The following is a 12,910-nucleotide window of genomic DNA, read 5'->3' on the forward strand; positions in this document are numbered from 1 at the left end:
GGGGGGAATGTTTTATGAGGGCTCTTTAAATTAGCACGTGATATTTATTTACAGTAAGTAAGGGAGTTTTTTTTATCTCTCGCTACTTTCGATTTTCGGATTAGTTTTTAGTGGATAATTAGATCTTGTAGGCTTGAATTTTTTTTCTTTTTACCGTTAGAATGTCGAAGCGTCGAAAATTTTTAACTGAGCTGGAAATAGAGGAAATTATGCAAAATATTTAAACTTATTAATATTTATATTACATTTAAACAAGAAATAACTTAAGTAAATAAAGTATCCATAGAAATATATATAAAGCATATGTCACTTAAATACTCTACAGAACAATATTAAACAACGCGCTGATATTTCGGTAATTTCATGGAATTAGGCTTAACATCGAAAAACCCTCCGGCCCTGGGGAGACACACGCTAGAGAGACTGCCGGCCTCAGCGGTAAGCGCGCTTTGCGTCGCGAAAGGGTTAAATATCTTTTAACAACTTTTTTTCTAATTTTATTGCCCAAAAAAGAATTAATTTTAAATCACAAGCAGTTAAACTCAAATTATAATACAGTTTTATCAAAACAATGGGTTTTTGACAGTTTCTGACGTTTTTGACAGAGTGGTTTTTGACATGACGGTAAAAACCATGGTATAAACCGGTAAAAACCGTCATGTGTCAAAAACTTGCCAACCCTGGTTGAAAGATGTGGCTATGCACCCTGTAGTAGACTAAAAAGGAGAAAATGATTTTACTTTTGTCAGCTTTAAAACAAAATACGTAAGGCTCATCATTTTGAAATATGCACTTTGCTACTTGTATTATAGATTTGACGAAAATAAAATAATTTTCTCATTTTTGGTTAAACATATATTTTTGTTTTTTAAAAAAAATTATGTTATTTGTACTATTTATTGTGATGTGGATTAAAAAAAAAAGTTATTTATTTAACATAGACAGCTGTGAATAAGGGAATTAGATCTGGTGATACTTTCTACTTAAATGGTGTGGATGCCATGGCACAGCACACAAAGAGCACCCTCTACGTCACTAAAAATGTACGAGATCTATTATTTGATGGCTACGATGACGAAATTTTTGAAGCGGTCAAAGAAATGGGAATCGTTGTTCCCTACGAGAAGTTTGGTTGGTTTTATGCCGTAAGTTAAATACAGTATTATAGTGTAGCTACCAGTTTCTCTGGAGCAATCTTGTGATTTCTGTGTATTTTTTTATTTTTTAAAGTCCATCGGATGCAGAATTTTTATGGTTATGAGTAATTTTCGCAAAACATTAACTTGTGGCGTAACTACCACTATGAACATTAAAAAACCAATTAACTAGTATATGAGACATGTTAACTTCATTCTATCTTGAGGTATCTTTTGATAGATGAAAGACGTGATATGAATTTGCTAACAATGACGGATGGTTCACATTAAACAGTTGGTTTGCTTTAAAAAAAAATCTGGTGAAGTAAATAATGTCTCCTGGTCAATAAAAAATATTGAAAAAAAAATAATGATGGAAAATGATATAATCAAAAAATGACGGAAAATGCTATAAAAAAATGAAGAAAAAAAAATAAATAAAATTAACGAAAAGCTATAAAAACAAGAAGAAGAAAAAATGAAGGAAAATTAATGAGCGAAATGCTATGAAGAATGAAAAATATAATGAGCATAATTGATATAAATAAATAAACAGCAAGAATCAACTAGTGGTATTCGTTCATCAAATTCTATCACAGATAAAATTCTGGAAAGGGGAGTAATGTGGCTTAACTACCACTATAAATAAATACCAATTTACTAGTGCAGTACAGAACCCGTTATCCGGAAATCAGAAAACCGGAAAACCAAAAAACCGGAACGAAATTCGATAAATTTTCCCGCCATTTTAAAAAAAAATTTTTTTCCCTCAAAAGATTTTAGGATTTTTCTTTCTTTTTTGAAATATGTTTACCTTGCCATCATTTTGGAAATAATCATTAGTGTATTCCTTCATCGTTTTTTCTTCTTTTTAAGATTATTTCCACAAAAAAAAATTTTTTTTGTTTGGTTTAACAATAAAAAAACGACTTTTTGTAGCGATTCAGAAAACCGGAAAAATCAGCTATCCAGAATAGTGATGGTCCCGATCGTTCCGGATAATCGGTTCCCTACTGTATATAAGACATGTTAACTTGATTCCATCACGAGATACCTTTTGATAGATGAAGGTTGACATTGCCGATTTATATTTCCCTATGAACTTTTAATGAAGGCAGGTTAAATACAGGGAATTTAAAAATCACCTATAATAACAGGAATAATACTGAGTAATTCCTTTATAAACTGGGAAAATACAGTGACTTTTATTTCTTATTTTTGTCTTCTAAAAAGTGGATTTTTGAAAGTGGCTATACTAAACTATTTCATTTACTATAGCATTATTTGTAACTATAGCATTACTTTTCAGCTGTACTTTTTTCCTCCAAGTTTTTCCAGCAATCGAAATGAGTATATAGTTACAATTAATATAGCTCACACAAGTGATTATTGTGTGCTTACTCTTAATATATTGAGTAATTGGAAAACACACTTGGAATTTATAACACTTTCATATGTAAATTACATTAAAAAAAGCTGTGTGTTTCAAGATAATGATATTTTATGTGCATTTTAATTTTATTGAAATGTATAATTAAAATACATGTCTTTTATTGAGACAATAAAGACATTTTACCTGTATTTTATTTTAGCTAAGAAGTATAATTTAAATACAAAATGTGTCCGATTCGTAATTTTCTTTTTACTCCTTGTGCTTTAAGCAAAGCATACCATTAAGTAAAAAAATAATTATTTTTAAGGAAAAATATTGCAATGTCGCTTTTCCTAGTCACTGGATCTAAAAAATTCGCGATTCAAAAATCCAATAATGCGATTTGTGTTTTCGCATTCTTAAGACCCACTATCGTGATTCGTATTCATGCAATTTTTAATTCCAATATCACGATTCTTGTAGGAATGTGTCCTTAAATGAGTTACTCTAAAAGTGTGATATTCTTTATTGATAAGTAATTTAATCATATTAATTATGAATAGCATGTAAATTGATGTCTAGTTTTTACACATGAAATTTTCCGGGGTTTTCAGTTTGTGTCACATTCACCCCTGATAAGGATAGTGTCAGCTTCTATTTCTTCTTGGAAATCTTCTGGTTTCCCCATATTTTCAACAAAAAAAAAGTGTTAAAGTTGACAATGTTCCTTAAGTTCCCTTTTTTTTGTCTTTAATTTAATTTTACCCGTTTGTGAAATTGTAAAGATTAAAGAAGACGTTTTTATATTTTTAGAAAAATGGAAGTGATGACGGAGAATATACAATATTCACTGGGAGAAATGATCTCGCCCAGTATGGATACGTTAATTTATATAAAGGAAGCAGGTATTATCTCTTTATTTATTATCTTTTTTTTTGTTGAAAAACCTCTTGCTGGGTTGCAACTCAACAGGGAAAACCTGGAAAATACAGGGAATTTAAAGATATTGAAAAGAACAGGAAATTTTTATTTCTTCTTTACAAACCCTGAAAACTCAGAGAATTTTATTTCTTAATTTTGTCTTTTAAACATGGTGCGTAGCATTTTAAAAAAGTGCTTATTTTTTAAGCCTTTACAAAAATGAGATTTTTTTCTGTACCATGTCTATTTTCGCCATGTACTATTCAAAAGCGTGCTTTTCACATGGTTCTATTCAACATTATCACAATTCATTCTAACACAATGCATTTTGCCGTAACGTCGGTCCATAGCGTAGGCAAGAGCCAAACATGTGTCTGATGAAATCAAATACTTCCAGATCCGTACGCCCGTCTACTGAGCTGGGTCTGGTGAGATTCTTGTGCTCTCGTGTGCAACTTTGCTCCAATTTCGAGCTTCATTTTCGAATTTCTGAAATAGAAACGAAAAATCTCTCGATCTTCTTAGGGTGGCTAATATAATCGAGAAAAGAGTTTTATATCAGAAACTAGTTATTTTATCTTGATCGTGTAAAGCCTTTGAAAACTATTTTGCATTTTGTTAATGTATATAGTGCTTAAAAGTATTTTTTGAGCGCCTAAAAAGTACTTAAAAAATGCTTATTTTTTGTCAAAAGATACTGCTACGCACCCTGTCATTTATTTATCTATTTTTTTGAAAAGCTTATCCATGGTAGCCACTCCACAGAGAAAACCTAGAAAATATAGGTAATTTTAAAATCACTTAAAATAACAGGGAGTTTTAATTTTTTCTTTACAAACTGTGAACATACTGGGAATTTTGTTTCTGAATTTCATCTTTCAAAAATGGTGACCACTCAAAGGGTTATCTTTGGGATATTTAACTATGATATTTCAGCTATATTAAACCAATTCATTTACTATAGTAATATTTGTTTTAAGTATGTTCAGCTATTCCTTTTTTCTCTAAGTTTTCCAGAAATTAAGAATAGTATAATAGCTCATATGCAAGTGCACAGTGATTGTTGTGTTTCCTCTTAATATATTGTGTATTACATGTACAGGGAAAACACGTTTTTTTTTTTTTTACAGATATGAGTGGCAACCCTGTGAAGTATTTTCGGTGTATGGCTTATCAAAAATATTTTTTGTCATATTATAATAATTTATTAGAAAAATATTTCTTAGAAAGAATGTAATGTTTGATAAAGTTTAATTGTTTTACTTTTTTCTGACATTTTTTTTGCACTAATAAATTTAATTGTATTCATATATTTAATTATTTCTTTAGTGTGGTGCCAGGTAGACAACCACCTTGTAATAGTGTTGGCGGAACAGGTATTTACATCACATTTTGTTTTGTTTTTATTCAGTTTTTTTTTTCTTATAAATTTTTAATTTTCACAGATTTCTGAGGAAATTTATTGCCATCTGGTTTGCCAGTTGTGCTAAGGAAGTTTTAAAACCTTTATTGCGACTCTCATAAAAGAATGAGCACAATTTTATAATACTTTTTTCGCTTTCGTTCAAGAGAAGCTTTATTCATATGACTTTGTATAGGCCACCTGAACTATTGTCTATTATTTGCCCTGGCAGTAAAAATTTCAGTTACTTATATATTTTGTCAGAATGATAAAACAAATTAAAACTTTATGTTATTGGTTTTAAATATGTAATAAAATAAGTGACATTTTATGCTTGCTAGGAGGCTCCTCTTACCAACTCTTGCTTCTCATCCATGATTGCCTTCCTTTTTTAAAAATTTATATTTTCCAAAACAACATTTTGTGAACAAAATATACAATAATCAGGGGTCTGTTTAGAAGAAATTTGGATCCATTAACGGACCCTTCACAAAATATCATTTCATAAAAGCAGACCCTTCGCAAAATAATTTATCTTTTAATCAGACCCTTCACAAATTTGCTAATCTTCATTATTGTTTTGTTAATCGAATAAACCCTTCCCAGGGCAGAAAACAAGAAAGATGGATGGATGTAAATGAANCATTGCGATTCTTATTTACGAGATTTAAAAAACCAATATCGCGATTTGTATTTACGAGCTTTTAAAACCCTATGTAGCTACGCGAGCTTAAAATCCAATGTCGTGATTCGTTTTTGCGGTTGTAATATCGCGCGATTTTAAAATTATGCATCTTGATCTAAAAATTACGCATCATGATTTGTATTTTCGCATTTTTTAAGTTCGATGTAGAGTTTCATATTCACGTGATTTAAATGCCTCATTCGGGATTTATAATCACATGTATTACAAGTTTAAACAAAAATTTTACAAAAAAGTGCGATTTTTATATATATATATATCTTTATATATTCTTGGATTTCCTCTTTTTTACTCTCTGACTACTCTCATCCCTGGATTAGATATTTATTTTCGTAATTTCTTAGAAAGAATGTAATGTTTAATAAAATTTAATTGTTTTACTTTTTCTGACATTTTTTTTGCACTAATAAATTTAATTGTATTAATATATTTAATTATTTCTTTAGTGTGGTGCCAGGTAGACAACCACCTTGTAATAGTGTTGGCGGAACAGGTATTTACATCGCATTTTTTGTTTTTGCATTTTATTCAGTTTTTTTTTCATTATAAATTTTTATTTTTCACAAATATCTGAGGAAATTTATTGCCATCTGGTTTGCCAGTTGTGCTATGAAGAAAGTTTTAAAACCTTTATTTTGACTTTCATAAAAGAATGAGCACAATTTTATAATACTTTTTTCGCTTTCGTTCAAGAGAAGCTTTATTCATATGGCTTTGTATAGGACACCTGAACTATTGTCTGTTATTTGCCCTGGCAGTAAAAATTTCCTTGCATATTGTGTCTTAAAGATAAAACAATCTAAAAATTTATGTTATTAATTTTAAATGTGTAACAAAAATAAGTGACATTTTATTCTTACTAGGAGGCTCCTCTTACTAGCCCTTGTTTCGCATCTATGATTGCCTTCTTTTTTTAAAAAATTATATTTTCCAAAAAAAAAATTTGTGAACAAAATATACAATAATCAGGGGTCTGTTTAGAAGAAATTTGAGTCCGTTAACGGACCCTTCACAAAATATCATTTCATAAAAGCGGACCTTTCACAAAATAATTTATCTTTTAATCAGACCCTTCACAAATTTGTTAATTTTCATTATTGTTTTGTTCATCGAATAAACCCTTCCGGTGGAGGGGGGGGGGAGATGGTTCGAGACAAACTAAGTTTCCCTAAGTTTAAATTCCAAATGTAGTATTCTAAGAAAATATTTCTACTTTTACAAACATCGCGTGCACATTCTTATTAATATTAAATCATAATTTATTTAATTTTTGTAAATAAATAATTGATCGATTTATATTTATTTTATAAAATTAATTAATAGAATATTATGTAAATAAAAATAAATTTCTGGCAATTTTTTAAATAAGAAATTTTAAATTTAAGAATTGTTTAAGTTTACTTAATGCGTAACACATTAAAAGTGATACATTAATAAGTTGTCAATTGAAATTATTAAAAATGTGATTTATTTTGTTTCCATTATTCGTCCGAAATGATTATTCTGTGTTGAGCAGTATAGGCTAAATACCAAATATTTGTATGTTGCCTCTCTAATTTAGTAGCAGCAATTGTTGAGCAGAATCTTGTATCTATTTACAATTTAAAAACTTCTTGAAAAGGTTTCTAGCAAATTTTTGCAATAACAGTACCCTATTTGCATACATATTCACAAAAGCAGGACCCTGGTTGAAAGAATGTGACTTAAAGCTTATTTTATATTCACTAATTATGAAAAGTTTTTTCACAATTTTACAAAAACAGAACCTTTTACAAAATATCTGGACAGACTCCTGATAATTGTAGCTTTATGTACAAGCCTTTTGGAAATTTAGATTATCCGGTTTTGAAAAACAATGATCTGTACTTGAAAAATTTTTTTTTAAACTTTACGAATAGTGTTTGTGTTACTCAAAGAGAAGAAATAGACAAGAAGTTATTTGTAAAGTATGTTATGTCTACATATTAATTGGCATTTTTAAGACCTCTCATCATTACTTCCTTTAAACAAGTTATACAGTTGAACCTGTTTATCTCGAACCTCTTTATCTCGAAAACCTCTATATCTCGAAATTTCTAAAATTCCCTCCATTTACTGTCTAAAATCAATGTATTTTCCATGCTTATGTCTAAATTTTTTTTCTCCGAAACCTCCGTTTCTCGATTTTCTAATAATTGAGCACAAATTTCAAAACTTTCTTTATCAGTAGAACTCGTAGACAGACATGAATTGAGTGAATCCACCGGAAATAGGGATGAACAGGTTGGAGGTGTTTCTTGGAATTTCAATCACTATCCCTGCACCTCCGTAGCTAGAAAGGAATACAAAGATTCTGGCAGTAAGTGAGGAGTTAATGAGTAGTGACCATCAGGGGTTAGCTTTTCAACATAGATAAGAATGCAGCTAAGAATAGAAATTCATTTTGATTTCAAAATTGCAACCAATGGATCAAACAATAATTAAGAGTTTTAAAGTAAACTGTAGGAAACAGTTGGTATGCAGACTTGTAGATGCCATCGATGAAAAAAGTTTGCTATCAGAATTACTGTTTTGTTTAAAGAAATGTGTCTCTAAACACATTTCCAAAATGATTTTAAAAAGCTTGTTTTAAGATTAGCTGTGAAGATGATGAATAAGAGGTTGAAGGCATCAGTAAAGAAGAAGAAACTGTTAATGCTAAAAATGCAGTGCCAGATTTGCCAGAATGGAATGCAATAAAATCTAGATTTAATGTTGACATTAATTTTTGATGATTTTTACAAGTGGACAACTGCCTGGCAACATGTGGAACACTGACAGATGCGGAAATCATAGATAATGTCGAAGGAATATCAGATGAAGAAGTTGAAGATCATATTGATGCATCAAAAGTGAATGCAAAAGAAGTAGAATTCTTATAAACTACTCTTGAATCTCAGAAAAATGTTGGCTGTGAGGAATTTGCGATCTCTCTATCCTCAAAAGAATAATCGAAACAAATAAGGTTATCAGTCAAAAATCTTGGAAATTTTTTTTTCGGTGTTAAATGTACGTTAAAAACAATTATGTAAATAGATGTATATGGTATAATTAATTTAAAGAAATTTTTAAAATTTTCTACTAAAAACAATTAAAGCACTTTTATTAGAATTTCTTAATTAAATTTAATTTTTTATAGTACCTGTATATCTCGAAACCTTTTTATCTCGAATTTTTCACCTTTCCCGTGAGATTCGAGATAGACAGGTTCGACTGTATGTACTTTTCATAAGGATGACTTTTGCACTGTTTTAAAAGTTATTTTTCTCTTCCTCACTTCCCAGCTGGTGACATGTGGCCGCCGTTCAGAAATGACAAAAAAGAAAAATTGGATCTTTTCGTATCTGACATTTGCAGGTAATTTATAACAGTTTTTAATTCATTTTTTTTGTGATTTCTCCTCGTACTGAAAACTGTAAAATAAAACAACACACCGAACTAAATTGAATGTCTGTTCAGTTTTCAGACATAATCCGCACAAGAAACTGAGGCTGAAAAATAAAAACAGATCGTTTTCGGTATTTATTAATTATTTTTCACATTGTTCCTACCACTACAAAAATACAATTCCAATTCACTAGTAGATGGTGCGTAGCGTTTTTAAAAAGTACTTAAAAGTGCTTATTTTCAATTTTTGTTTTTAAAAGCCCTAAAAGGTGCTTTTTTTCATTGGATATTTTTAAAAAGTGCTTAATTTTCCCTTCTCGAAAATGAGATTTTTTTTCTTTACCATGTCAATTTTCGACACGCCTTACTCAAAAGTGTGCTTTTCACATTGTTAAACGTTTTAGCTATTCATTCAACCACTATTTATTTTGGTGTACCGTCGGTCCATAGTATATGAAAACGTCAAACACGTTTGATGAAATACTGGCGAGTCCGCATGTGCGTCTACTGAGCTGGGTTCAGTGAGATTATTGCACTCTCATCTCCAACTGCTGCATTTTGCAAGATATTCTCTATTTCAGACTTCATTTTCCACCCTCAGATATCGAACCGAAAAATCTCTCCATCTCTATGGTGGCTAATATGATCAAGAAAAAGAGTTCTTTCTCAGAAACTAGTTATTTTATCAAGTCTTCGGAAATTATTTTGCATTTTGTTAATGTATATAGTGCTTAAAAATATTTTTTGAGTGCTTAAAAAGTACTTCAAGGATACTTATTCTTTGCTGAAAGATTTGGCTACGCACCCTGTGGTATATAAGACATATTAACTCGATTCTATGGTGGGATACCTTTTCATAGATGAAGGTTGACATTGTCGATATCTACTCTCCCCACATTGGTGACCCGGACATGGTGTGAACTTGATTTGAACACGCCTACTTCGATGGATAGTCCGCATAGGAAAGTTGACTTGTTACTTGTGACGGTTATAATATCCACCTTGTCTCGATCACGCGCAACGCCTGCCTGTGTATACTCGACTGCTAATGGCAGCACAGGGGTGACCACACCCGCAAACTTAATACAGCTCTCCTGGCTTCTCACAAAACAGCAACGAAACCACTAGTGGTATCCCATTCTCATCGAATTCTATCAGAGACAGGGTTGCAAAAAACCCAACCCGGGTGGGTTTTATTGGGCTTTTCTGGGTTCTTTTGGACTTTTCTGGGTTTTTCATGTTTCAATGGAGTTTTTTTTCAAAAGACACGGCAGGGATAAGTACCTTATTTTAAAAAAGCCTATTTTAATATTAATAATTAAGTTTAATTTTATAACTTGACTTAACAAATAGGTAATTAACAATTAATACAAATAAATTGATGCAAAAGTCTGAAAAAAGTTTCTTCTGACATCACGATAGAAAATGTTATATGTACTCACATACATCACACATTTGAAACTTATTTTAACACAGGATTACTTTTTATTTATATTTTAGACTTAAAAAATATTTGAGGAAATTTTTTATTTATTTTTTGCATAGAAAACGAATCAAAGGCACTGACTAATCAATAGCCATACAGTCAAATCTAGCCAGCAGGGTGACTCTCTAGTCTCCAGCATAGTTAGTTTTTTCACCATAGGTTAATTTTTTTAGGCTAGACTACATATGTATTTCAAAAGAATAGCTCTTTAATATAACAGAGGACAAAAAAGAAATCAATGTTAGTAAAACCCACTTACTGGGTTTTTCAGAGTGCGTTTTACCACCCTGGTTTTACTGGGTAGGTGGGTTTTTTGCAACCCTGTCGCAGATAAAATTCTGGTGGGGGAATACTGTGGAGTATCTACCACTAGACGCTTCTTCCTTTATTAGTCCGAAATGAATATTCTTCGTTTGGCAGTATAGTTCATCATCGGCCCATTGTTTTTTGTTATTTAACTTTAATTTGATAATTATTCATGGTGCATACCATTTTAAAAGGTACTTAAAGGTGCTTATTTTTGATTTGCGTTTTTTAAAGCCCTTATAGGTGCTTTTTTAATTCTAGGTTCGTAAAAAGTGCTTAATTTTCTTCCTTTAAAAAAGAGCTTTTTTCTTTGTCATGTCGATTGTCCTCGTAAATTACAAAAAAAAATTCATGATTTTCACAATTTTCTCTGCAAAATTTATCAGTNGGCAGACGTCTAAACGGTATTCTACCTCTTCCCATGTCCTGGCGAGCATGCCTGGGGGGACGGTTGCCACACATTTGACTTTTCGTTTTTGAGATGTTGAACATCACGAATTTTCTCTGCATACACAAGATTCTGTATATGCCCCCAGAAGAAAAAATCCAACGGAGTCAGATCAGGGCTCCTTGGAACCATGGAATAGGTCCGTCCCTTCTGATTCACCTGTTGCCGAGCGTCCAATTGGTACGAATAAAACTTTTTGAGCTACTCTTTTCAGAGAAATCGACTAAATTTTGCTATCTTTTATAGTTAGTGAGATATGAATTTTTAAAACCCTGGAGTTCTTTTATAGACACCCTGTATTTCAAGATGATATTTCAGCTATACTAAACTATTTCATTTGCTTATAGCATTATTTAAGTATGTTCAGCTATTCCTTGTTTCCCAGCAATTAAAATTAGCATAATAGTCCAATATAGCTCACAAAAGTGCACAGTGATTGTTGTGCTTCCTCTTAATATAGTGTGCATAATATGTACTGGGAAAACAGGGAAAAAAAAATTTTCCTGACTTGAGTACCAACTCTGTGATTGCATTGATAAATTATTTGTGACTGAAAACTCATTGTTATAGTTTCATACCTGCCGAGTCTCCTTTTTTTTTTAATGAAGACTCCTGTATTTTACGGCTATCTCCTGTTTACCGGTATTTTCTCAAATTTCTCCGGGTGCTGATCCCAGCGATGACTGGTGGAGACGAATTCTGCATCCGACTTGCCCCAACCGCAGTGCTGATGTAAAATATCCTCAGCTATAGTAGGATCACCGGTCAGGGTTATCTGGCCGTCAGGTTAACTGAGGGAAGTTGTCGTAGTTTTTCTCTCCATGTAAAGCAAATTTCTCCCAATACTTGATCCAAGAGTTCCCTTGTCTTCTGGATTGGGTTCAAAATGACAAGGCTACAGAGTCATAATAATAGTCATAAACCAGAAATTGGGTCAGCTGTTCAACGATGATAGTTTAGTAATGATAGTTTAAGTAAATATAAATAATGGTTTGAGAAAATGTTCTTTAGATTATGATTTATATTCATACAGAGTATCTGTGCAGCTGGAAAGTCATGGATTTTGGTGTCAAACAAAATTTGTCATGAAATATCACGATTTTTAAAGAAATCATGGGTTTAGGTCACTGAAAAATCTAATTTTTAAAATGTAACTTAAACTCACAGTATTCCAATGTTCCAAATATCTAAATTTGTAGCAAAATCCCCTCTCCTAGTCATATTCTATTACAATTTAAAATGTTTTTATCCTGTTCTTTAAAAATGATGGTGTTCTTTCAAAAAATGGAAGAGCTAACATCGTTTCTAGACTAAATTATCTTTTAAAATTCTGTGATTTCAGAATTTTTTGTTATTTTTTTCCATTTAAAATTCTAGTTTAGGCTTTTTATATTACACTTACTTTAAGGAATAAATAAAACAGCTTTAAATAACTGCATATATCTGACAGTATTTAGTTTTTTGCTTTTGTATTTTTTCAGCTATTTTATTGCTTCAACTCTTTCTTCTCTCTGTTTCTTAAGTTTAAAATCAATAAATATGAAGATGCAGAATATAACAGTTTTGCTCATACCTACCATTTCAATTACTGTTATTATAATGCTTTTTTAAATTTATTGTTGTTTTTGTGGAGAAATTGGTAACTTCGGTAAGTCATGAAAAATTCTTGGAAAGTCATGGATTTGAAAATCTAAAATGTAGCAAATACCCTGTACTACATAGTTTTTACTT

At 31.1% G+C, this 12,910-nt stretch overlaps 1 protein-coding gene across 2 annotated transcripts in view; it reads left to right on the plus strand.

The window, feature by feature from the left end:
• Positions 1-12,910, plus strand: part of LOC107436415 (protein croquemort) — a 66,230-nt gene that overhangs the window by 11,120 nt on the left and 42,200 nt on the right. For both annotated transcript variants that reach the window (XR_011636799.1, XM_021148778.3), the window contains exons 4-7: positions 942-1,145; positions 3,322-3,413; positions 4,759-4,805; positions 8,837-8,909. Coding sequence is in view for 1 of the 2 variants with exons in the window: in XM_021148778.3 (XP_021004437.1) it covers positions 942-1,145; positions 3,322-3,413; positions 4,759-4,805; positions 8,837-8,909 (416 nt within the window). In the remaining variant the exon portion in view is untranslated. The remainder of the gene's footprint in view (positions 1-941; positions 1,146-3,321; positions 3,414-4,758; positions 4,806-8,836; positions 8,910-12,910) is intronic.

The sequence above is a fragment of the Parasteatoda tepidariorum genome, chromosome 5, assembly GCF_043381705.1.
Source record: "Parasteatoda tepidariorum isolate YZ-2023 chromosome 5, CAS_Ptep_4.0, whole genome shotgun sequence".
NCBI classification, from domain to species: domain Eukaryota; kingdom Metazoa; phylum Arthropoda; class Arachnida; order Araneae; family Theridiidae; genus Parasteatoda; species Parasteatoda tepidariorum.